The sequence below is a fragment of the Botrytis porri genome, assembly GCF_014898465.1.
Source record: "Botrytis porri strain MUCL 3234 chromosome Unknown BPOR_010, whole genome shotgun sequence".
Taxonomy (NCBI): Eukaryota; Fungi; Ascomycota; class Leotiomycetes; order Helotiales; family Sclerotiniaceae; genus Botrytis; species Botrytis porri.
Window position 1 is genome coordinate 1341702 of NW_024066084.1, and position 22978 is coordinate 1364679.

Here is a 22978-nt window from a genome sequence, read left to right on the forward strand (position 1 = left end):
GATATCTTCATAGACATTCATTCTACAGTAAAATAGAGATATCCTTATATAGAGGTATCCGACTAATTCCGACCTAGTAGTAATTAACTTCCGATGAGTCCCGATCGGGTTATATTTCACAAAGCGCCGCTGCCCCTTTTCAGATCTCAAATCTCTTCTCGTGCAATTGATCGAGACGAAACTCCTCCAAAGACTGCTCTCGCAAAAGAAGAAGAATAAGGTGAAATTCAAGCGCTGGTTTTCGTTGTTAGATTTGGGTAGCGGGATATAAGCTATCAGTATGTTCGTCTCCCGAAATTTTGACGAAGTCTAAGAATCGTAGATCGAGATGCGAACTTATATCTTGGTATAAGCTGTCAAAGATGGCATAGGTCACCATGTTGAAGTGGTGGTAGCAGAGAGTAGAAGAAATACTCACTAATCTGCGTTATGCAATTTTCTCATGTTCTCTCGCCGGTCACTATTAAACTTTCCATCCTCTTCCTCTACAAGCGTATTCTCGTTGGCGAGCGGTTCATTCGTTAGTGTATACACACATAATCGTGATATCACCTTGGGTCACTTTAGGTCACTATAATGTTCTTATGGCTATATTGTACGCCGATCAGTGCGTGTTAGACGAATGAGGGGAAATGCTTCAACTTTAAGAGTTTTGCAGTTGGGTAGGTGATTGTAAATATCCTGACAGATGCGTTGATTAGCATATTGCCTTTGCCAAAAATCCGAAAGCTACACTTACCTGTTGGCCAAAATATGGCACTCTTGTTGATATCCACTCTGGGACTTTTGTGACTATTCTTTCCGAAGGTTAACGAGCCTTCAACTGATATAAGATAGTGAAATCGCATCTGCGTTGACGCGTGTGGTATCTGAAATGCTTCTCATTAGCTCTCCAAACTCAACCTAGGGTTATATAACTAGCAATATTTGATCCTTTATTGAGCCCGCGGTTGGGATCATATGCACCTGCCTTTTTGTTACTCATATTATTTTACTTGCTATTATCCCCGCATCTTAACGCTCAGTGTTTTCTCTCCATTCAAGCCCATCTAAAGATGTTACAAGTGGTCGTGGAACTGGAAACTAGCCACACACAGCATCATAGAATGAAATTCAAATCAAGAGCCAAACAGGAACATCGAAGAAGGATCATAACGACGCAGGAATTGAAGATGCGCTAGAGTTGAGACTTGTAAAAGGATTCGGACAACAGGAATCTGGAAATAAAATTGTGGTCAAGCAAGAATATGTAGCTATAAAAAAGGGCGTAAGAGCAGCTGAAGGCGTATAGCATTTTCGTGCTTGACTCTGAAGGAAAATCTAAGGAGTCACTTAATTATTGCCGTGACCAAGATCAACATGGATACCAGGCACAGTTTTGAAAGGCTGGGAATACTTCAAATGGAATATCACTATTGAACCGGCAATACACTCAGACGTGCTGTTCTCACAAAAAGCCTGCCTTCCATTGTGTGAGGAGTCAATGACGCACTCTACACCTTTTACTCTAGCTTTGGATCGCCTATTTTGGTAAAATCGGTGGTACTCGAGCTACAGCAAACACTTCGGTAACACACAACGCCTTTTTGGGAAATGCGAGCAGCGCTCCAGTAGTATGTTCAGCAATCCAATCCATACTGCAATTCGAAAACGGCAGTCATCTTGGATCTTGCTCGAGTGTAAAAGTATGATACCGAGTTAGGAAATAGCATTCTGGAAGTGGTACAAGCTACTAGTTGGAGATGAGTAAGGGTGACGTGGTATAGTTTATGCTCTTATATTCGAGAACTACCTAGTCTCATCATTTCCCATCCATCTCAGATCTAGTAATTAGCGCACGTCTTCTTCTGGAATAAAGAATGACGTTAAAGTTCGCTGCGATCTCTTGTTAGGGTTAAGCTTTCGTTCATTGGAGTATTCAGTGGTCCGAAAATTCCCGATAGCCAGATTATTTGTAGAACTAGGTGCTTACTAGGTTGGCTTATGCACCCCGCACTTCTTGACACATTGAATAACCCAGTAAAGCTCTTAAGCTGCTGTCAAGCTAAAAGCTTGGGCGTTCTTGGATTATAAGATTGATTGATCGTATCTTTCAACACTGTAATTTTATTGCCAAGAGTTAGCATGAGCATTCTTGTTAGATAATTTGCTGTATAGAAGCTAACGTACTCTACTCTCATTCCACGGTTCTCACTCTCTGAGAATCCGGGCTCGATGTTCAAGATAGGGAAATAATGATGAGGATACAATTTTTCGGCTCGACAAGTTTGAGATGTTAGATCTAAAAGCTAGTACGCCGTTCAAATACTAGTATTAGATTAGTGTGAAGGCTCTTATACGTCTGGAACAAGATTTACAGAAATCTTGTATAAAGTGATGCAATCCAGTCTCTTGTAGTCTGAACTATGTTTCCATGCCCTTCTGCTATCTATTTATCAACATTCGCTCTGTCCGTTCTTTACATTGCCACACGGTATCAGTACACTGACGTTCCAAAGGTTTTCTAAAGAAGCAAAATTGATCATTCCAATCGAATCTATAAATATCAATATATCTTGTGCTTAACCATCAATCTATCATCATGGCTCGCTCAACACCGCCTTACCGAATGTTTTTCGCTGCCTGGGTCGTCGCCGGTCTGTCAATCTGTCTATGGCAAATGAGCCCCCAAAGCCCCTCCCTCGAAAGCCGGACCATGATATTTGACCCCAACACAGAGATGCAACAAATCGCTACGTACGCTGATAACTCTACACTTCCATCTCTCATCTCCTCGTCCATTTCTACATCCACATCCACAGACGTTTAAATCATTACTACAACCTCAACTTCTCTCGAAACCGATATTCACACCCTTTATTACTACTCCCCCACGAATTCCCCACGAAATTTGGCACAAATGAGATCTCAAAGCCGTTGATTCCGAGACAACGCAACGAGTTGAGCATTTTTCGTACCTCCTCAAAATTCTTTCCGTCTATGTCATCCATCCTCTCGAACCACCTTTTCCGTGCCGATGCGATTCGCTGTTTTTCTCTCCACGCCAAAGAAGGCTTCTTGTCTGATCTCCATGGCGAGTATCTCATGGGTCATCCACGATCAATTCAACTCCTGGATTCTCATGGCCAAACTTCGAACTCGTCACTGGGAGAGCAATAACTGAATCGCTTGCGTAATGGTAGAATGAAGTGACGGGGGAAGTCTTGGGTGATAAGAATATTTGATACGAAAATGAAGGAGCCTCTTCTTTGGGAGATATATTGATTTTACCGGGTGGGGCATAGCGGCGTAACAACATTAAACGATTGGCCTACTGATGAGGGTCGGTATTTGGTTACGCATCACCTTTCGGAAAACTGGAAAAATCAGGATGGAGGCAGGTTTGATAAATAGATCTCAAATCTTCATATGTTTGGTGCCATCATTGCATGCGGGGATTTTGTATATGGACAATGTTTAATGTATATAAGCGGGAATGATACAATTAGTATCAATTCCCAATCCCTCTATTCCACAAACAAAGTGACTAAGGCAAGATGCCGGTAATTCTACTTTCGAAAAAAAAAAGTTTTTGATTTTCCTAAAATACATTCAAAGATACGTTCCTATCCAATGACTCCCAGAAGTCCCTCGAATATTGATATAAACTTCAAGTCTTCAACTCCAAAATGACGATACACGAAAAAGGCCTCTCCATCCATTTATGAGTAACCCAGCTCAGCTAGTCATCACCAAACAAATCACCACCTCACAAAAACCTAAAAAAAATAAAAATACACTAAGAGAAAGTAACCGACACCTTTCCACCATTGTTGAACCCTTGACAACCACCTGATGGTTGACCACTAGCAAGACCATACGTCGCACCAGTCTGGCTTCCAGCAGCACAGTTGATTAACGAATACGTACCTGCATTTCCGCACGTATTCCCGCTCTTGCAAGTAAAGACACACTTGGACATACTGGAGGTGCAACTGCCGACTTGGATGGTCATCGCATTTCCACCCATGTTGACTTCGCGAGAGACGTCTACTGTAGCATAAGCACCGGTTGTGAATTCTCCCCAAGTATTAAATACTTGACCATATTGGCTCAGAGTGGTCTTTTGGTTATAAAGACCAGCCCATCCACCAGATACTCCATTTGCCATGGAGATTGTAACGGATTGGCCAGGGCCCAATGAATAAGAGACTTGAGGTTTTCGGGCGTTCATGAAGGAACTTTGATAGTCCCCTGAAGCTTGGGTCCAGATGATTACAGTGACAGGTGCGGCTGCACTGTTTTTGAATACAAATGTGTTGGGTCCCTGAGTTCCGATCCAGACTGCACCGTTGGCAGCCTTCGCGTTTGTCCCCATGCCGGCCATCCCGATGGTCGACATATGTTTGCAATCTGCGGCGGTGAGACCAGCGACAGGACTGGCACAAGAGAATCCTCGCTTCTCAAGAGTGACCTCACTAGATGGTGATGTTAGAAAAGTCAAGATGGAGGTAATAGATGTGGTACTAACCCTGGGACTGCGGGTGCAGCTAGAGCAATGGAGAGCAAGCTCATCCCCGCGACGATACTGGAAAGAGAAAATAACATTGTGGTATATTTGTTAGAATAGTTAATTTGTAAATCTTAAGTTGTGACGTGTGACTTGAAAGAAGTGGAGTAAAAGGTAAAGGAGTGACTTTTAAATAAATATAATAGAAAAAACTCTGACCGAGAACAGATCTGAAAAGGAGTGACAAAAATGAGTGACAAAAATCAGTGACAAAGTGCGAAAGCAGAAGTTGTGGAAAAAAATCCGAGTACCGTTTTAAGAAGATTCAGACGCAGACAGGTAAAGCTGCTTGTGGCTGCTTAAGTATAATACTCGAAATCATTCGTACGGTGCTGCTAATGACTGGAATGCTCGGCCTGGGGGCAGGAATGCCACCTCCAACAACAAGGAAAATGAAATATTCCTACCGTACGTAGGATAATAGTACGGATACCACATCATGTTTGTAAAAGGTTCTAGAAACGGCTTCGTCCCGGCCAAACTTTATCAAAAGCGCACTCAAGCTCATTACTTCATGGGAGACTGTTCTCGAGTGTTACATCAGATTAAGGGCCTCAAGATGCTATTTCCGGCACGTGCATGCAAAGGGGGAGCATCAAGCGAGCTCGTTTTGAGGTGTTTGATGCGATCAGCCAATTGGGTGGGAGTAAATTTGTCGTAAGGATGCAAGATGAGGAGAGCCTATGTCAGCATCAACGAAATAATCTAATTTCCCGAGATCCTAATCGCGGGCTGTGTTCTGGCACGAAACAGCCGAATTCCACGATCTTTGAGACCGAAATAAAATTGTTACGTTGAATAGTATGATTACAGCAAATGTCAGATCTTATTGCAGAAAACATACCATGGCTATGTTTTGAAGGAAGAAACTTTCTTCCGTCAACGACTGCTCCCACAATCGTATATCATGTCATCCTGTGACTACCATGAAAACTTCTTGCTCGTCGATAGATGTCAAAATCTAGTTCCCTTGGAAGCCGCCGTCCGGCAGCAGACCTCGAGTTTGGCCTTATCAATGCGGGGATATACCAACCGCCATTCTATCGTCCTCGATTTTGGCCTCATAGCGGGATTTGTGTTTCAGGGACACGTAAACTATTCATTTTTGAACATCTGCACGCGTCACCAGAAGTGTTCTCAGGCTTTGATTGCAAATTTGGGCTGGATGGAATGCGTGGTGGCTAAGCAAAAGATAAGACTATGAAGCTGACTTGCCAAGTTGACAATGTCAACTACTCCTACTCAGGTTTGTTGTGTTGATTAAACAATAACAATTGGCCCGTGCGCGTACGCTTTCCGATCTATTCGGATAAAAAAGAGGCCGGTTCAACAGAGGTGGTCAAGCCCGTTTTCTCCTCAAAGTAGAACGTGGTGCTGTACACGTGATAGTCATGAAAGTAATGAAATTTGCTTATGATCCTTCAAGAGTAATAAGACAGTTGTAGCTTTCAGAGGCTAGGGCGGAGCGACCCCGATCCAGGATATGTAATAATCACGTGATATAGCCCTTAATCACTCAAGTTGTCCTCGATTTGAGCGAGACCATGTGAAAAGCTACCGATAATTGTTATGGCTTAAGTACCCATTTCTTTCGAGTTACTATTAGTCAAGGCATTCTCGCAATCTACATGTGCTCTATCGTCTCAAGTATTACAGTACAAAAATGGACGGGTAAAGAACTCCCTTATCAATACGCAGTGTGCACCTTTCCTCTACTCTATACTCTGCAGAACCGACACCATTCTTCTTCACATCATTCACTTATCATTTCACTCATCATTTCACTTGTCATACCTCCCAACTCTATAATTAAGCTTAATGAATCGAGTATTTAGCAATCCCTAAGAGACTGCCGAAGTCTTGGCATCTCTTATTAGATGTATTTTTCTATTGAAACTAGTGTAGTCACACAGCATGTTAAGAGATAAAATAGGATATATATATCTACTTTTTGGATAATTTGCAACATACGACCATAGACTGAGGAAAATTGGGCATCCCGTCCGCTCTGCCATACACAAGTCTCAGATCGGTAGATTAGTAGTTGGGTGGGTGACCACCAGCGAATCCCTACTGTTGTATGTGTTTTAACTTTTTGGTCCAGATATTCTAGCGAACTATTCTCATGGATGCGGGTGAAAAATGAGGAAGCATGCCAGGGACTTTGATCTTGGTGGTAAATTCCCTCTTTTTTTCGCTATTACTTAATACAGACTCTCATTGTCAAGATTCTATCTATCACACGGTTTCGTTCCTTAGCTCAGAATCCTAAATCAGCTCCATGTTCCATTTGCCGGACCAAATCTACCACTTTCAGGTAATGAAAGCCATGGAAGACCATTTCCATCTGCCGTATTGAGGTAAACTGTATTGCCTACAAACTCAAACGTTAGTCAATCTTACTTTTCACAAAGCATATATAAAATGAGAGAAGAGACTTACCCCACCAATCTGGAAATTGGGCTCCAGGATATGTGATGCAGAAGAATATCACAATTGCTGATAGTGCAAGACCCGTATCGAGCGCAGCTGCTAGTACGTAATTGTACTTAGCTTTGGTCTGTCAGTATCAGCTCTCTTGTGTAGACGGAGTTGTACTTACACCACCACGCAAAGAATTTTGCTTTGATCCACCAATTAAATGTTAAATTTACCAGTGCCCAACTACTGTAGTTGATGCCCGTAGCTGGTGGCACGTTATAAGTTCCTACAAAGATCAACGGCCAGTTGATGAGTCGTATCCATTTTCTTTCTTCACCACTATCTTTCCTCCAGAATTTCCATACAACCCACGTGATTATCGGTATAAGTGCACCGATCCAAAAGAAGTGCAACAGGCCAGAGTAAATCTTGCCGATAGAATATACGCGTCCTGGTCCAATTGCACCCCAAATGACCGAGGAAGAAAAGACTGTACGGCCATTTGGACACGTGAAACCATTCGACTGATCTTGCGAGCAGATGTCTTTGACATTACCGAGCATCCACAAAGTCACTCCAACTTGTGTAAGAGCCCCAAGAATCTAGATTGGGCTATTAAAAACTGTCTGAACTGTAAATACGTAGGCCAACTCACAGTGGCACTTCCTTGTGCGAAGAAAAGAGTTCGAGGTGGAACTTTCATGTAATGACCTAGCTTCATGTCTTGAACGAAGTACAGGCCTTGACCAACTACATCAGTAGAAAGAACCTTGAAAATTATGTCTGTAATCAGTCAGTTACATCGTTTCTTGCACTAACATAAAAAAATACACACTCGCTAATGGTCGTCCAGTAAACATGTATCCGCCAATGAATTCGGCTAGAACGTTAAGTTGGTTGGCATTTACGTTGGTTATCCCCTGAATAATACCACATGGAATCATGTAGAATGCCGGTATGATCACAGCCACTATGACAGCCCACCACGGCAAGGTTGTATCATAAACTTCGACCATCACGATACCCAATGCAAGCATTATAACCGTAATAACTCCATACCAATACCAGGGAGTCTGTGTGTAGAGGCGCATCAAACGAGCATGGATATCCAATTTAGTCCGACCAGCAAATGAATCAACAATCTGAGTGCCATGCCAGAGGTATATATGAACTGGAACGGCGGTAATGGCTGCAAAAGATATACCATATACAAAGGCAAACGTAGCAGGAAGAAATGCAGGTGAATATTCGGCGTATGCAGTTGCATTCAAAGTATTCGAGGAAGTCATGATCCGAGAAACGTTATATAGAGACGCGGTGTTATCGTAAACATCAGCCGAACAAAGTGGAAGATAGGCTGTGTACCAAACGTTTGCATAACTGTAGATATGAGAGTCAATATTAAGATTGACTGAAAAATGATGTGCTATGACCTACTAAAGACCAGGGGTAACAATCCAGAAGAAAATTACAAAACCACCGAATACATTTAAGGCTGTGAACTTTTGTTAGCCATCTGGATTGAATACATAGGATAGAAACACGACTTACCGGCCCACGCTGGCGAGAGTAGGGGATTTGAGTTATATGCTATCTGTGACCAATCAAACGTGATTGGACTCAATCCGAGACCTGTAACCATTCCGAACAGATGGTTGACAATCAGGTTGTTTGGAGCAATCCAACAGACCCAAGTGAAATATGAGAGAGCCACAAATATTAAACCGGGGAAAAAGTACCAGATTCCCGCTCCAACCATAACATACATAAAGAATCGAAGTCGACTAATTTTCCAACCATTGGCGATAGCATTTGCTCGGGAATGTAATGTAGAAAGTAGAGCGCAATTAGACAGCACCCCAGGCCAGATTATAGACGCAGGTTCTACCAACCAAGGAGAAGATAGTCCAGCAACCCCAAAGCCCATCATTTGACAACAAAGCACAATGAGAATTGAGAAGCCAGGCTTCAGGTCAAAGCTGTAAAACGCTTTTGCAGCTTGAATGATACTTGTCGAGTCTGCGCTCCCATAACCAAAGCTCACATTGCTCATAATGGTGACGACAGTGTGCTCCTTAATATTGAAGTGCCTATCGGGGTTGATACACCATTTCCCCAAAGGTCCTAGATTAATAGTATAGAGGGGCAAAATCTTTGCCAAGAGTATACCGAAAGGCATTGCCAGAAGTTCAGCAACGAGCGCAACAATATGAACTGAGGGGTAACGAAGACTAAAGAATTGATTGATTCCGGCACCAATCATAGTGAAAGCAAACCCTAAAATCCACATCCTCAGAGTATTGACAGGAATGGCTTGATCGTCGACATCTGGAACTACGGCTCGGACTGAAATGCTGTTAGTCTTACTATCTCCTTAGAATTTGTATGTAGATTGACCTTCGGGATATGGCGATGTATCGCCTTCTATATCATCCAGTCCCTCATCGTTGAGTATTTTTCCAACGTCAACTTCCAATTCTTGCATGTGTTGTGTTCCCACTTTGATCTCAACATCTTGATCTTTGTCACTTTTCTCATTCAAATCTTGCCTTGCATTTGCTGATATTTCTGATGACATTTTGATAACATCAGAGGGAAAGTTTGTTATCGAGTTGTACGAAACGCAGTCAGGATATGTCTTTGTATTTCAATACGAATCGTCGTCCTACCCCAACATTGAACCAACATCGTAGCGAGGAAAGATAACGATACTTCATTGCCTATCAACCAATAGAACTTTCATTAATTCTCATCACTGATCTTTTGATAGGTACTTCCATTCTGAGATAAACAGAACCTAGAATTGGAGGGGTGAACCACACGGGGTGTCATTTGCCGCAGGGTGTTTTATGCAGGGGATCTGCCAAGCTGACATTGCGTTTTTGCTCCATGATAAGAAATATACACCTTCCTTTTTTGTGTACAGACGCTGAGAATTATCTAACTGCAAACAGTGGTAATGGATCATTAACATCGCGATTTGGGTAACGAGCAGGAAGCAGGAAGCAGGAAGCAGGAAGCACATCCAATAGATTCTCATATGTGACCTCTCCCATGAGAACATGATGATCTTCGGGTGATCGGAATTCGGGAGGGCTTAACCTCTCATACAGGAGTAGAATATCTAGACTCTGAATTATCACTAGATATGCAGAGAAATACAAAGACGTTGTGTAGACATCGGACTATTGAAGGGTGGATGAGATGCACCGATGTTCCGCATAGATACAAACTAAAGTTTCTGGGTTTGGGTGCTGTTAATTATCACCGCTTTCTACTTCCATCAAACTATACGGCAGAATTGTCGGGATCTTATCTTATCTAACCTTACCGGGACTGCCACCCGCTGCAAACTGTTGCATCTGGCGATTGTTCATCGACAGACCCGCTACAAGCTTTCTAGACCACAATTCCTGGCTATCTCAAGGCTATCTACTGCACTCACCATGACTGGTCGCTATCTTCCAGGTAGCTCAATGCATGCGAATCATTATAATCCCCTATCGTTATCAAATCCCAGGCATTTACCTCATCGAACGCGGCACAAATGGGGGCTTCGACTCAAGCTACCAATATAGCACACAAGTTGCATGTGGAGTTTTTTTTAGGTCCATTTGATAAATGCATTATAGTGATAGGTCGTGTTCAGTATACGTACTATAATGTTCATGCCAGTGAACCAAAGCCAAACCCATCATCTAGGGCGATTTTGACCCCGATGCTTTGATGGGGGACCCAGCTGAGGGCCTGGAGCCGATCTTTTCTTGGATTTCTTTGGTTGCGCAGGCGAATCAGGTAGTTTGCGAACAATACCTTTAGGGCCAAGACTGCACTGTTAGCAAGCCATTCAGGGAATGAGGACACCCGAAACTTACACAAATCGAGGCTGTACACCCGCTCGTATACATGCTTCGAAAATGTCCCTTGGAAGAGGAGCTTGGTTATTTTCAGCCAGCCAGTTATTACACAATACCAGAAAGATCTCTAGATCGGCATCCCAAAAATCCAATCTGTACCAAGGTTCTTTTCTGTCTGCTAGATAGATCCTGGTCGCATTGGAGAAGCATTCTGCCTGTGCCTCAGAGGCCCTTACTTGCACCGGAACAGTTGGAGCTGGTAAGTTTGTAGGCCAACCATTACTGAGAGTGCGGAGAATTGCATGGTACGGGGTTGGTGGCCTTCCGTTCTTGTTGCGGATTCTGATCTGTTAGCCATAATATCTACGCGGCGTAGCTGTGGGTACCTTACTGAAACAATTCCTTACGCTCACTAGAATTCAAGAGAAATTCTCTCCATTCTTCGGCACTTAAAACTATTCCGCCATTCCTACATATATATTGATGGAGTGTATGTTCTGGCATTCTGAATTTCATCGTGTCAATAGCCAATTCTCTCTTTTGGTTGATCAAGTAGTTCTTGATCTCATCATAACGTGGACAAGGAGGTATTTCTTCGTCGTCGTCTTCTCCCTCTCCCTCTTCTTCCTCGTCATATTCTTCGTCCTCCTCTTCATTACCCCCTGGTGGAGGATAGGGTGGTAGCAAGTAATTAGATTCTAAATTCCCGTGAGCAATTATTGCATTTCTGATTGCATGGGCGCGCTGCTTATACGAGTTACGGAACCAATCTACAATGCTTTGGATTTGATCCTTCGGTTCCGTTTCTATCATCGTGGTGTCTAAATCTATATTTTCGAAGCCAGCAGCGGGTGGTTCAGGAGGTAAACCATCTGACCTATTGATGGTTCTTTTCCCGTATAGTTTCGGAATATGCGTACTTCTTGGTCCAAATCTATGTCTAAGGATTAGCAAACCCAAAGTCTGTAGTCTTGCAGAAACGACCCACACCGCTTTGTATGTATTCCACCAAAGTTGGTTCTGAATATCTATAAAATAAGTCAAAGTTATTGGCCATATATGTGAAACAAAATAGTCTGGAGGTTTTCTAATCAGAATCAACGGATTCGTTGTTAATGGTTCGGTTACTGATTTGTCAAATTCGCTCCTGCTTCGATTAGTATTACATCGCGGAGGAAAAGTGTAAAATCCGAATCCTACAGATAAAATCCCATGGGCGGAATCCCCCGACAAGGCACACTTTCTTCTCTCAAGAAATCTTGAGCGATGCCACCAAACACCTTCCAAATTCATCAGCTTACTGTGAAATGGGAAGAGAATTGACATGGGGTAGTCTCACAAAGCTTTCCATTGAGAAGCCTCTATAAACAATCAGAAAATATCGACAGAATTGGGGATTTGATCAAATACAACACATACAACTCGGAGGTTCTTTGATATTCGAACCATGGTTCTAAATTCTGCCCAACGACATCCTCACCATCCGTTCGTATGCCCCATTTTCGCAGACATTCCCAAAAGGCATGCTGTGCTCACAATCAGCACCCGAATGATACGGTCACCATCTGTATATGTATGTGAATTTGACAGAACTTACGCAAAGCTCATGCAGTAAGGTGGCCGCAAATCTATACGCAACTATCATTCGTTCCGCTTCAGTTACCTTGCCATTAAACAATGGTTCCAATATTTCAAAAGCCATCGATATACCTATTCCTCTTTTGGTGACTATATCTAGAGCCCCATTTGTGTTTGCGAACTCGAATTCATCTGGTAATCCGGATCTAGTATCTGTGTGTCCACTACTCAGATCCAGAATAACATCATCCCGAAACCTTTCAAGTATTTCTTGGGCACGCATACGCTCATTGACTTGAGCACATATCTCAGGGCGTCGTAATTTGAATCGTTGATATCCCTTCTTCCCTCGTAGTTCGGGTGGTAAATCAACCGGGTCTATCTCTTCCATCTCTCCGAAGAATAAAGCATCAAACCTACAAAGTCAGCATTCAATTACAACGGAAACCAGAACGACTTACCAAGGCCAGGTATACAAACTAGCCATAAACATCGTTGTTAGTTGTAATGATGGTACCATCATATTCCAAACTGTATCATTTTCCCACTACCATCTCGGACTATCAGCATATATCCCATTAATTTCCATTTCCTTCTCTTACAGCATCCCAGTATCCTCCTCGTCCATTCCCAAGTGGATACCTAGCCAATTGAGCAGGTAGTTGCCGTCTCCATTTCGATCTTTGCAGAATCGGATGAATAGGACAGGTCAACTGTCCAGTCGCTTTCAAATTCGAATACGGAGCGAACGCATCGTGAAGATGGAGTTCCTGCGTCGTGAAACCTAATCATTAAGCCAATTATTATTAGTCCGATCTCCTGGTAGGATTTCTAAGGTAGAGAGGTGGTACGAAAACGAGAATGAAAAGATACCATTGAATCTTTGAGACTGATACCATTTTAAATCCTGGTGAGCTTTGTGTTTATAATAATTTTCGTATGGAGGCGGGGTGATGGGCGTAATACCGCTCTTGAGTAAACCGGGAAGTCGATGCAACGCTTTATGGTCTTCCCCAGTAGGATGCGTGTGCGATTCTGCGAGGCGAGTATATCTTGATGGCTGAGCGGCCATTCTGAGATATATGTATGATCTTTGAAATTTTCAAGCTCCGTGGATCGATACAACTGAAAGTTTAGTTTTTCATGTGCTTTTGTTTTCTTAGAGCTCCGGATTTGTGTTGGAGAAATTCCATTGTTGGAGGAAGCGAGGATCTGGGAATAAAGTCCTGCTTCTTATGTTCTTTGTTGTGTAGCATCTGATATAGTAAACTCTTTACCATTGGGTTTCTTTGTCAAGAGAATTGAAGGCCATGTATTCTTTACAACTTTGTTTGGTCTTGCATCTATGCAGCATTTCGATGACTTCTCAAAATCTGCGCTGGGGTGAAAACCACATGATGGCATTTTGCGCCTAGAGAGCGACATCATTCAATGAAATTCAACTGTAAAAAATAAGAAGATGGATAAAAGGTACGCACGCCCCTGGACCTCCATGACGCTGAATTATCTACTTTTCATATACAACTCACTAATCTAAGTTTTGTTGTACATCGTTCATCTTGCCGTGAGTACCCGGGGCACAAGCCTATGTACATGGAACTTTTGTTGCATACCTGTAATTTTCTAGACTTCAGTTTAGTATCGAGATCACCATGCGATACTAGCTTCGTACTTGAGGTAATCATTATGCATCTTTTTGAGGTTTGAATTCTTGGGTTTGGATAACAATTTAGGTATGATCTGCGAATTGGAAAGGTGGTTACAGCAACTCTACAGGATTACCGGCGCATGTTGGTTATCTGATGGATTTCCGTTTAGAATAAGCTCTTAACATATCTGACTATCTGAGGCTGTATGGAGGAGGAAAATCTAGCCAGGTGAGGAAACTGAAGGCGATTAGCGGGAGAACTCAAAGGGAAGGTAGAAGGAACGGCTCAATTCAATCTTCAATCGGTAGTTGGAAAAGGGAAGGTACTCATGGTAATCTAGCTGTCATCTATCAAATTCTATTACGATATTACTTTGATTTCTATGTAAGGATAGAGCATTGACAAGAGGTGAAGTTAGCTCATAAATGAACTTACTATACAATTTTCCTCGGCTAGACAATTCGCTCGGTTTAGCTTGAACTTCATCGCAGCAAAGCACAAGAGGGAAGGATATTACTCGGTAGTGCGAGATTCTATATGAGGGAAGATCAAATGATCATAACTGAGTAGGCTGTGCAACGGGTACCCGCGGAGCGGATAATGGCCTTGACAGATAATCCGCGGATAATCTGTCTGCAGAGTGAATAATTCAAAAATCTGAATGAGTAATCTATAAAACAGATACAAATTACCCGCAGATATTCACCTACTTATATATTATATAATTATTCATAATCTTTTATATTATTAATATAATTTTATAATTAATATAAAAATTAATATAAAAATTAATATAAATCTAAGTTTAGATCATTTTTGAACTAGAAAATAATCTAGAAATAGCTTTATATTTTAAACAAAAAAAACGGATATATACATATAATTCGCAAATTATCCATAAATAATCTATATATCCACAGATAATCCATCTATCTATAGGTAAATAAATTATCTATAGATAATCTACAGGTTATTCATATAAAATAAATAATTTTAAAGCCTTAATAGATAATTCATAGAGTAAATAGAATCTTTAATAGATAACTTGTGGAGCGAATTATTTGCAGATAATTCACGGGTATAGATAATTTGTGCGTAGCTTATAACTGAGTCTTCTAAGTCACCCGTAATATTATCATGGAAATTTGAAAATGACACATTGTTCATAGCAAGTGCAGCCGACATGTAAGAAAGTTAAACCTTCAAGACGTTAAGACTAATGAGGCTCACGAGGACTAACCAAAGATTATCCGATTTTTGGCCAATTAAATCCATTCATCTACTCTAAACATAGAATTTTTGTTAGCCTGGTAGATCCCCAGCGATCGACTAGTATTCTCACGCTATCTATCTGGGCAGCTTATGACATTTCCACACTTTTGAGAATTCGAATATTATGTAAACTACCAGCGTCTTTCTGTCCTTATTATATCTCTATCAACTCGATATCTCAACCATATTCATTTCATTAACACTCCCAAATTTATCATCCGCATCATCTCTACAATATAATCATCACATTTTCCCCATTTTCGTCTCATTACAAGAGTCATATATATATGTATCCTCTGTAAAAGTACTCATACATTGTGATTCTTGCCACAGTGTCAATCTCATATCATCACTCCCATATTATCTCACCAGATTCTCAAATTCACCAGTTACACCGAAACAACTTTTGACTTAAATCAACCTCATCTACCTACTCCATCATCTCGACTACATTCCAAGCAGAACATCCTAAGAATGTCAACCGAGTGTCAACTCCTAGCAAAAATATGGTGCTCACCAACACCTACAGCACCTCTCCTAAAGGCACTCCATGCTGAATGCCTATCATACCTCGAGTCTGTCAAACTGTCAACATCCTGCTCAAGTCCTGAGCCTCGCACTTTAGAAAGTCTACCTGCCGAGATCCAAGACAAGATTATTGGTTATTTAGGATTTGTAGGAAAAACTAAGCTGCGACAGACGAACCATTTCTACAACGCCACCATTCCAGCTCCTACTCCTACTAACGAAGGACTCCGCGAGTTAATCCTCGCTACCGAAAGTGAAAAGTATGCAAGAAAAAACAAACTATTGGCTTGTAACAATTGTTTACGCTTGCGACATAGATCCAGATTCACAGACATTCAGGCAGAAGGAAAGAGAATCCGCAATGGTCCACATCGCCATCTTCGTCTTTGCCTGCAGTGTGCAATGTGGAAGGGATTGTATCGGCCTGGTGAATTTGTCCAAGTAAACGGCGAAGATGTGTACATCTGTCGATGTAGGAGTATCACACCAAAGGCAAACTTACCCTCTAATTGGCTTAAACATAAACGATGTGCGGATTGTTATTCAAAAATAGAAAGAGCACGGCAGAGGAGACAGGACAGCGAGCCCAAGGAGAGGAATGCATGGATAACAAGGATGACAGGGTTCACTCCGGAGCAGTTACAAGAACAAAGGACCATGTACTTCCATTTTGGATCCCGACGCACGTCTTTCTAGCTTTTTAGGGCATGTATACTAGTTAGAGGAAGAAACATGGTCCTACGAAAGGAACTTTCCTGATAAACTCGATCCTTGGAAATTTGAAGAATAGACTCGCAAATTGGGAAAGCTTCTTTGCCCTTTCTTCGCTTGAGAAGAGAAAAGAAAATATGGAGGAGCTAGCAATCACTACGACACGAAAGCCAGTGACTAATCGAGATTTAGGTTCCCCGATGCAAATATAAGGAACAAGCATACTATCTCAAAATCATATTGTCTTTACCACTAAACTTCGTACGACGCCCAGGCCATCTGACCACGACGCGAGTTAGCACAATCACAGCTATCCTTTAGCGTCTATTTCCTTAAACAACTCTCTTGACCTCTTCTCCAACGAGAAGCAAAGGCTTCTCTGAGCTAAAGTTTGGAACATCACCCATGATAGTTGGTCCTTCCGCGGCTGCAGCCGCAGCCCATCCCTCCTTGCTCTCGAACCACAGAATTGCTTGCCTGTTATTATTTTATCAGCCATCATACCACAAAAACGCCATCCGGTGTCCCGCCATCCTCTTGCTAGATATATATATATATATATCTCGGGGATATGAACAGCACACACGACTCGAGAAAAACATACACAGAGTATCCTGAGCTCTCATCCAACTTGTTAACAGTCCAGTTCTTCAATCCACGAGCACCCCATTTCTCCTGAACAAGTGGCATATGTGTCTTCATATAGTAATCCAAGTCGAAAGTTGAGGTTTCGGTCTTGGGGTATATGACGGTGACGATTACGGACATATTGGCGGTTGATTCGATTGTTTGAAGATATGAATTGAAAGGGAATTGGAGTTATGAGATCAGAGCTTGATCCACGAATTGTAAATTTGTTGTTGTTGTCGTCAGGTGTAAGAAAGAAAAAGAAGAGGGGTTGCTGTCAACACGACTTAATTCATAATTAACCCCGCACCTTCCGTGCACGACGATAGCACAAGCTTCCGTATCGCCAGAAAGTGTACAACTCCGACGCTATACACGCTAAATCGGTGTTAACGAATCAACAAAGTCAATCATGTCTTTAACTTTCACTCGATTGAATACCTACGGACTCAGACACTACCTACTCGGCGATGTTTCAGTAAGTTCCTGGGTGACGTTAGATACTCGCCTGCTCACAAGCTCTATCAAATGAATACTTGGTACTTGTAGATCAGAAGTCTTTACTTTTCCCCAATAACACGTGTAAAGTTCTCGGCGGATGTTCTATTTACTGGACGCACGAGTACTTTGATCGCGCCTCTGTTGGTCCGATTTCGAGTGGGTTTCGTGTAACAATTAATACACAGATCTTCACGTTTGTGCAGTGTAACGATGGGTGGATTTGCATCGGGTTATCATGACAGGATATCTGCACGTGTCCATATAAGAGAAAAGGAAAGATTGGTGGCATGGGATGGAATGAGATAAGTCGGGTACCCTACTTTCAGACCACCCCTATTTTAGGCCACTTTTTACCACCAAAAATCTTAAAAAAATAGAATTTTTAACTTTCTTATTTATAGATAGAATTTATTGAAAATTTATATATATATAATTCAGATTGTTTTGAATCTAATCTGAAAATCTTAAATTTTTAGGATTTTTTTGTATTGAGATTTAAAACTTTAAAATATTGATTTTTTAATTTATATAGTTAAGAATCATATATAAATTTAGAACTTTTATAAAATCTTTAATAACTTTTTAATAAAAATTATTAAAAGAAAACTGTATATCTTTTTGAAAGTTTTGAGCTAAAATCTATATAAAAATTCAAAAAAAAATCAAAAAATTAACAGATATAAAGATATGGTATATTGTTACGGGAGCTGCCTCTAGGGTCACGTGGAAGTGTCTAGAGATCTCTCGAGGTGGTTTAGACTAGACTTCAAGTAGGAATTCAATAAGGTTGTAACTGGTTGCAATTCTCGTAACTATAGTAATGAAACTAATGATTGTTCTTGAGCACGAAGCTCTACATTGTAATGAAACCCATTCCCTATATAGACCTTCGTTCTGAAGTCGACCGACAAGTCGACCGGCAAGTCGATCGATAAGTCGATCGGCTTTTGATCACATGACACTTGTCCCGTGATTCCTATTGTCCTAGCTTGTCCTTTTGTCCTGGAGTTTAATCCCCTGGGACATTACTAATCCTAGTGAAGCCTTCTTGCTTACTGTGTTCTGTCTTTCCTAGGACCTACTGTCCTGGGAACTATGTTCTAGGTTTCTAGGGTATCCTATGACTAATACTATATACATGCCTGAGGATTTCCTTGGATGCCTAGTGTCCCCCGGTATACTGCAGCTGAATCACTGAGGCCTATAATACCATTATAGCCTATAAGTTGGTGATTTCTACAGCCTGTTACTAATCCGTTGTAACATATATAATGAATTTAAAGTAGTATAAATAATCTTTACAATTTTAAGGGTATTCTTTTAAATATCTATTTATAGGAAATTTTCTTTTTTTTCTGAATCTTTTAAAATGAATATATTATAAATTTATAATAAAATTTTATAATTTATTTTTATTAATTTTTATTAAAAGTTATTAAAGATTTTATAAATATTTCAAATTTATATATAATTCTTATACAAATTTAAAAATCGATATTCTAAAGCTTTAGATTTTAATATAGAAAATTCCTAAAAATCTGAAATTTTCAAGGTAAATTAAAAATGATTTAAATTATATATATTCAAATTTTTAATAAATTCTATTTATAAATAAGAAAGTTAAAAATTCTATTTTTGATATAAAAAGTGGTTCAAAAGAGGGGTGGCTCGAAAGTAGGGTACCCGATTTAATCAAGAGAGCTTTGTTAGGTATCTAGTTATAGCGATTGGGGAGATGATGAGCTCGGAGTACAAGGTCAGGCATCAGAACTTGACATATAAAGAGACAATTAGTTTCCTAATACGAACACGTAAAATACGACCAGCCGCGTTGAAAGAATAATTTCACCACCATCATAAATGATTCTTCCAAACTAAACATCAGCGCCTCCTATTATTCTCACCATGCTATTCTTTTCCATTATCTCGCGCGACATAACCACTTTGCAAATCAACTGCGTCCCATCCCCTCTGCACCATTCTCTGAGCGAAAGAATTCCTATCTAGTCCCCCTCTGAGCGATGTTGAATTTTCGTCATTAGGTAAAGACTGAGAATGGAATGGTCTTGAATAATGCGATTCATATCCAGAGAGGTGCGTTGGCTTTTGATTACTAGGCGCTGAATCTATGCATCATTAGTTTATTGAAAGTAGCACAGACAGCAGGAGACACGTACTATTATTCAAACTTAATTTCGATACATCCATATAGCCCAGATTCCGATAGTCTCTCAAGCTGGCAGACCAGGTCTCGTTTACCCCTTCTTCACTGGTGTTCGATGTAGATGGTGCCATTCCTTTGAAAGGATAGCCGGAGAGAGAAATGCGGGGGATTTCTTTCGATGTCTTTTTCCATGGTAGACGAGTGGATAAGGAAGTGATGATTGGTTTGCTGATTTTCTTGTTGACTCGCTTTCGACGACGACGTAGAAACCAAGATATGAGTGCGAAGACCAAAACAAAAGCGACTCCGCCGCTAGCGCCCCAGGCGATGAGTTTCGTATCGATTGTAGTATCGGTTGCAGTATTGGAATGGAGCGCAGTGCCAGTAGTAGGAGGTAAAGATGTCGAGCTGGCTGCGTAGAGAGGGGACGTCAGGTATGATGTGTCAGGAGACTTTGTAACTGGAGATGATGTGGTTGTGAATAAGGATAGTGAATCAGAGTGAGAAGGGGTATCCGATGAGCTATAAGCCTCTGTATACACCGATATTCTGACAGCTGTGAATGTCGATATCGATGTTACAGTCACCACACTCGGACTGGCTGCCATGAAAGTGTTGTCATTATCGGCATTACTGCATTTGGTCAATATTGAGCTTGGTGGCGCAATTCCGGTGGAAACTGGGATACTGGAAGTGGTAAAATGGAGAATTGAGGACGCTGTAGGTTCAGCTCCAAAATTTGATTGGTTCAAAGATGACTGGGTCGAGTACCCCGTATTGTTCCAAAGTGTAGTCCTTGAAGAGTTTGAATATGCCAATGATAGAAATCGAGCAGTGGTAGATGCTCCAGGCGGGGTCGTCATAGAAATTATAGGGAGTGGGAAGGTTGTCGTTGGAAGGACACTCGTCTGAAACGTGGTACTCTGTGAGCCAGGGATGCTCAAAGCAGTAGTTACCGACTTAAATGCGGCAGGATATAGATGAGGTTGAGGGCAATTGTTAGCGTTGCTCGAGCATGGATCGATATCATAACACCCCTGAAATGAAGGGTTGTGACTTGAACATATCCACCAACTTCCAAAAGAACAATACACGTTCGGCCAATAGGAGCCAAGATTCATTGATCCCTCATCTCCAGCTTCCCCGTGTCCAAGTCCAGCCGCCCGAAGATCGCTTGCTGGGCATCCTTTGCTGTTGCATGGGTTGCTTGTACAGCATCCGAAGAAGGTTGGTGATTGAGCTGTGCAGGTATACCTATAATTTGATCATTCAGTATTGTTATATAAGATGACAGATGAGTACCCCACCACTATCAAAACATTTGGTCAGTGATGGTCCGTAGAACAATTGAAGGACATGCACGAGACGAATACTCAGGGGAGACCCGAACAGGGTGTTTAAAAAGCAGAGAAAAGATTATACTTACAAGACCTCCTAGAGGACAAGTACCAATAGTATTGTTTGTCATATTGCTAGAATAACAGTGGAAGCCGGGTAGGATGTGCTATTCGGATAAACTATATGGTATTTGAAGTTTCAAGAGTTAAGAAAGTGCTAGAAATTGTTTGAGATGAGGAGTACTAGGCTTCCTGTAAACCTTTTTAAAAGAAAATATCGAGAAAGTAATGGAAGTTGGACTGATTAGAAATTCGATGCTAAATTTGTGAATCAACAGAAATAATATCACGAGAGATTGATTCACCTCTCTCGAATATAAATTGGTGCAAGTATTGATCTGTATTTTTAAACACCCCATTGTTCATTGTAGTGAGTAACATGTGAATAACAATAAAGGTAAGATTTGTGAGGTAGATTCGAAGAAACATACGTGAAAATGAAAAAGCTCCCCACTTCTCAATCTCGCTCCAATGTGATCCTGTATATCTCAGTTTCTGGATGGCCCCGACTTCAAGACTTCCGGTAATGATGCTCGGAAGGAATCCTCGGATGTATCTGGCAGTTCTACTGTCCCTGGTCGAGAATTAAATGATCTTTGTTGAAGAGGCGGTGATTCGACTTCATGTAAAATAGAAGAGTCGATCTCATGGTAATTAGGGAAGTTTGGAGATTGAGGCGCGGATTGATATGGCGGGGCAGGACTGAGAGGTGGAGATAATGGTATCTCTGATACTGGCCGACAATCTGTCAAATCATTAATCAGACGTTCTGCTGTTCTTGGAAGAATTGCAATCACCTTTCTGCGCTTTAGCGTCTGAAGGGCTGCCCTCATATACGAAAGGCGACGAAGCTACTTTGACCATAGACATGTCTTGAGGTGGCGATTGATAATATGGCTCGACTGCACCTGCCAACGGGGCTCTCTTTTTACGTCGTTGGAGGCAAAAGATAATTAAGAGAACAAGTAGTATAACAACCACTCCACCTAAAGCGCTCCCTATGATGGCAGTGGTGGGTAATTTTGAGTTTGAATTGTGCCCAGTTGAACCTACTATCGCACTCGTTGTGGCCGATCCTTGAGATGACGGAGTTTCAGTCGAACTGGTGTCAGCGGCGAAATTTCTTACAGTGGATGAGGAAGTAGAGAACAAAGATTTCGAAGAAGATGAAGAGATCGAAGATAATGCCGAAGATGATGAAGTCGAGGACGATGAAGTCGAAAATGACGAAACGGACAATGATGAGGTGGTGACAGATGAAGACTTGGAGGCAAGAACGGAGGCAGATGTAGCTGGAACGCTACTGAATGCTGCAGCGTAAAGCCTTGACGACGGGCAACCATTTTCGTGACATGGATCGAATTTCTCGATCGAACCAGGTTCATTGCTATCATCACAGCAACCTTGAAATGACGGAGTCTGTCTAGAGCAAGCATACCAGACTCCTCCGTTAGGGCAATCCGCATTTGGCCAGTATGATCCATCGTTGCTAGAAGCATCCGGACCACCTGCTGTCCCCATTCCTGCAGGTAGGAGGTCTTTTTCAGGGCAACCGACTCCATTACATGGATCACTGGCGCAACAACCGAAGAATGTCGGCGACTGATCCAGACAAATCCACCTAAAATATTAAATCTATCAGCGATATTCAGGGCCTCAATACAAGATGAAACTTACCATTTACCGCCGAGAGGGCATGATCCCATAGGAGTTGAAGACATCTT

General features: G+C 41.5%; 9 protein-coding genes across 9 annotated transcripts; 3 read left to right on the plus strand and 6 right to left on the minus strand.

Annotated features, from left to right (window-relative positions):
- Positions 1 to 429: 429 nt before the first annotated feature.
- Positions 430 to 1291, plus strand: EAF01_007839 (uncharacterized protein; the record flags this gene model as incomplete). Its single annotated transcript, XM_038916095.1, has 6 exons — positions 430 to 520; positions 609 to 662; positions 689 to 788; positions 838 to 860; positions 922 to 1070; positions 1106 to 1291. The coding sequence occupies 6 exons, from the start codon at positions 430 to 432 to the stop codon at positions 1289 to 1291; spliced, it is 603 nt and encodes a 200-aa protein (XP_038768566.1).
- Positions 1292 to 2581: 1290 nt separating this feature from the next.
- EAF01_007840 (uncharacterized protein) lies at positions 2582 to 2809 on the plus strand (the record flags this gene model as incomplete). The annotated part of the gene is made up of 1 exon (XM_038916096.1): positions 2582 to 2809. The coding sequence occupies one exon, from the start codon at positions 2582 to 2584 to the stop codon at positions 2807 to 2809; it is 228 nt and encodes a 75-aa protein (XP_038768567.1).
- Positions 2810 to 3778: 969 nt separating this feature from the next.
- Positions 3779 to 4587, minus strand: EAF01_007841 (uncharacterized protein; the record flags this gene model as incomplete). The annotated part of the gene is made up of 2 exons (XM_038916097.1): positions 3779 to 4457; positions 4511 to 4587. The coding sequence occupies 2 exons, from the start codon at positions 4585 to 4587 to the stop codon at positions 3779 to 3781; spliced, it is 756 nt and encodes a 251-aa protein (XP_038768568.1).
- A 2235-nt stretch (positions 4588 to 6822) lies between these two features.
- EAF01_007842 (uncharacterized protein) lies at positions 6823 to 9548 on the minus strand (the record flags this gene model as incomplete). Its single annotated transcript, XM_038916098.1, has 8 exons — positions 6823 to 6923; positions 6992 to 7102; positions 7152 to 7572; positions 7626 to 7753; positions 7806 to 8350; positions 8408 to 8465; positions 8522 to 9316; positions 9368 to 9548. 8 exons carry the CDS (start codon positions 9546 to 9548, stop codon positions 6823 to 6825), a joined length of 2340 nt encoding a protein of 779 aa, XP_038768569.1.
- A 1116-nt stretch (positions 9549 to 10664) lies between these two features.
- EAF01_007843 (uncharacterized protein) lies at positions 10665 to 13477 on the minus strand (the record flags this gene model as incomplete). The annotated part of the gene is made up of 11 exons (XM_038916099.1): positions 10665 to 10797; positions 10846 to 11169; positions 11219 to 11761; positions 11816 to 11974; positions 12028 to 12107; positions 12167 to 12188; positions 12247 to 12353; positions 12425 to 12821; positions 12867 to 12952; positions 13008 to 13189; positions 13279 to 13477. 11 exons carry the CDS (start codon positions 13475 to 13477, stop codon positions 10665 to 10667), a joined length of 2232 nt encoding a protein of 743 aa, XP_038768570.1.
- A 2323-nt stretch (positions 13478 to 15800) lies between these two features.
- On the plus strand, positions 15801 to 16550 carry EAF01_007844 (uncharacterized protein; the record flags this gene model as incomplete). The annotated part of the gene is made up of 1 exon (XM_038916100.1): positions 15801 to 16550. One exon carries the CDS (start codon positions 15801 to 15803, stop codon positions 16548 to 16550), a length of 750 nt encoding a protein of 249 aa, XP_038768571.1.
- A 347-nt stretch (positions 16551 to 16897) lies between these two features.
- On the minus strand, positions 16898 to 17333 carry EAF01_007845 (uncharacterized protein; the record flags this gene model as incomplete). The annotated part of the gene is made up of 2 exons (XM_038916101.1): positions 16898 to 17042; positions 17170 to 17333. The coding sequence occupies 2 exons, from the start codon at positions 17331 to 17333 to the stop codon at positions 16898 to 16900; spliced, it is 309 nt and encodes a 102-aa protein (XP_038768572.1).
- Positions 17334 to 19601: 2268 nt separating this feature from the next.
- EAF01_007846 (uncharacterized protein) lies at positions 19602 to 21325 on the minus strand (the record flags this gene model as incomplete). Its single annotated transcript, XM_038916102.1, has 3 exons — positions 19602 to 19819; positions 19871 to 20894; positions 21284 to 21325. The coding sequence occupies 3 exons, from the start codon at positions 21323 to 21325 to the stop codon at positions 19602 to 19604; spliced, it is 1284 nt and encodes a 427-aa protein (XP_038768573.1).
- Positions 21326 to 21742: 417 nt separating this feature from the next.
- EAF01_007847 (uncharacterized protein) lies at positions 21743 to 22975 on the minus strand (the record flags this gene model as incomplete). The annotated part of the gene is made up of 4 exons (XM_038916103.1): positions 21743 to 21999; positions 22052 to 22641; positions 22693 to 22875; positions 22932 to 22975. 4 exons carry the CDS (start codon positions 22973 to 22975, stop codon positions 21743 to 21745), a joined length of 1074 nt encoding a protein of 357 aa, XP_038768574.1.
- Positions 22976 to 22978: the final 3 nt, after the last annotated feature.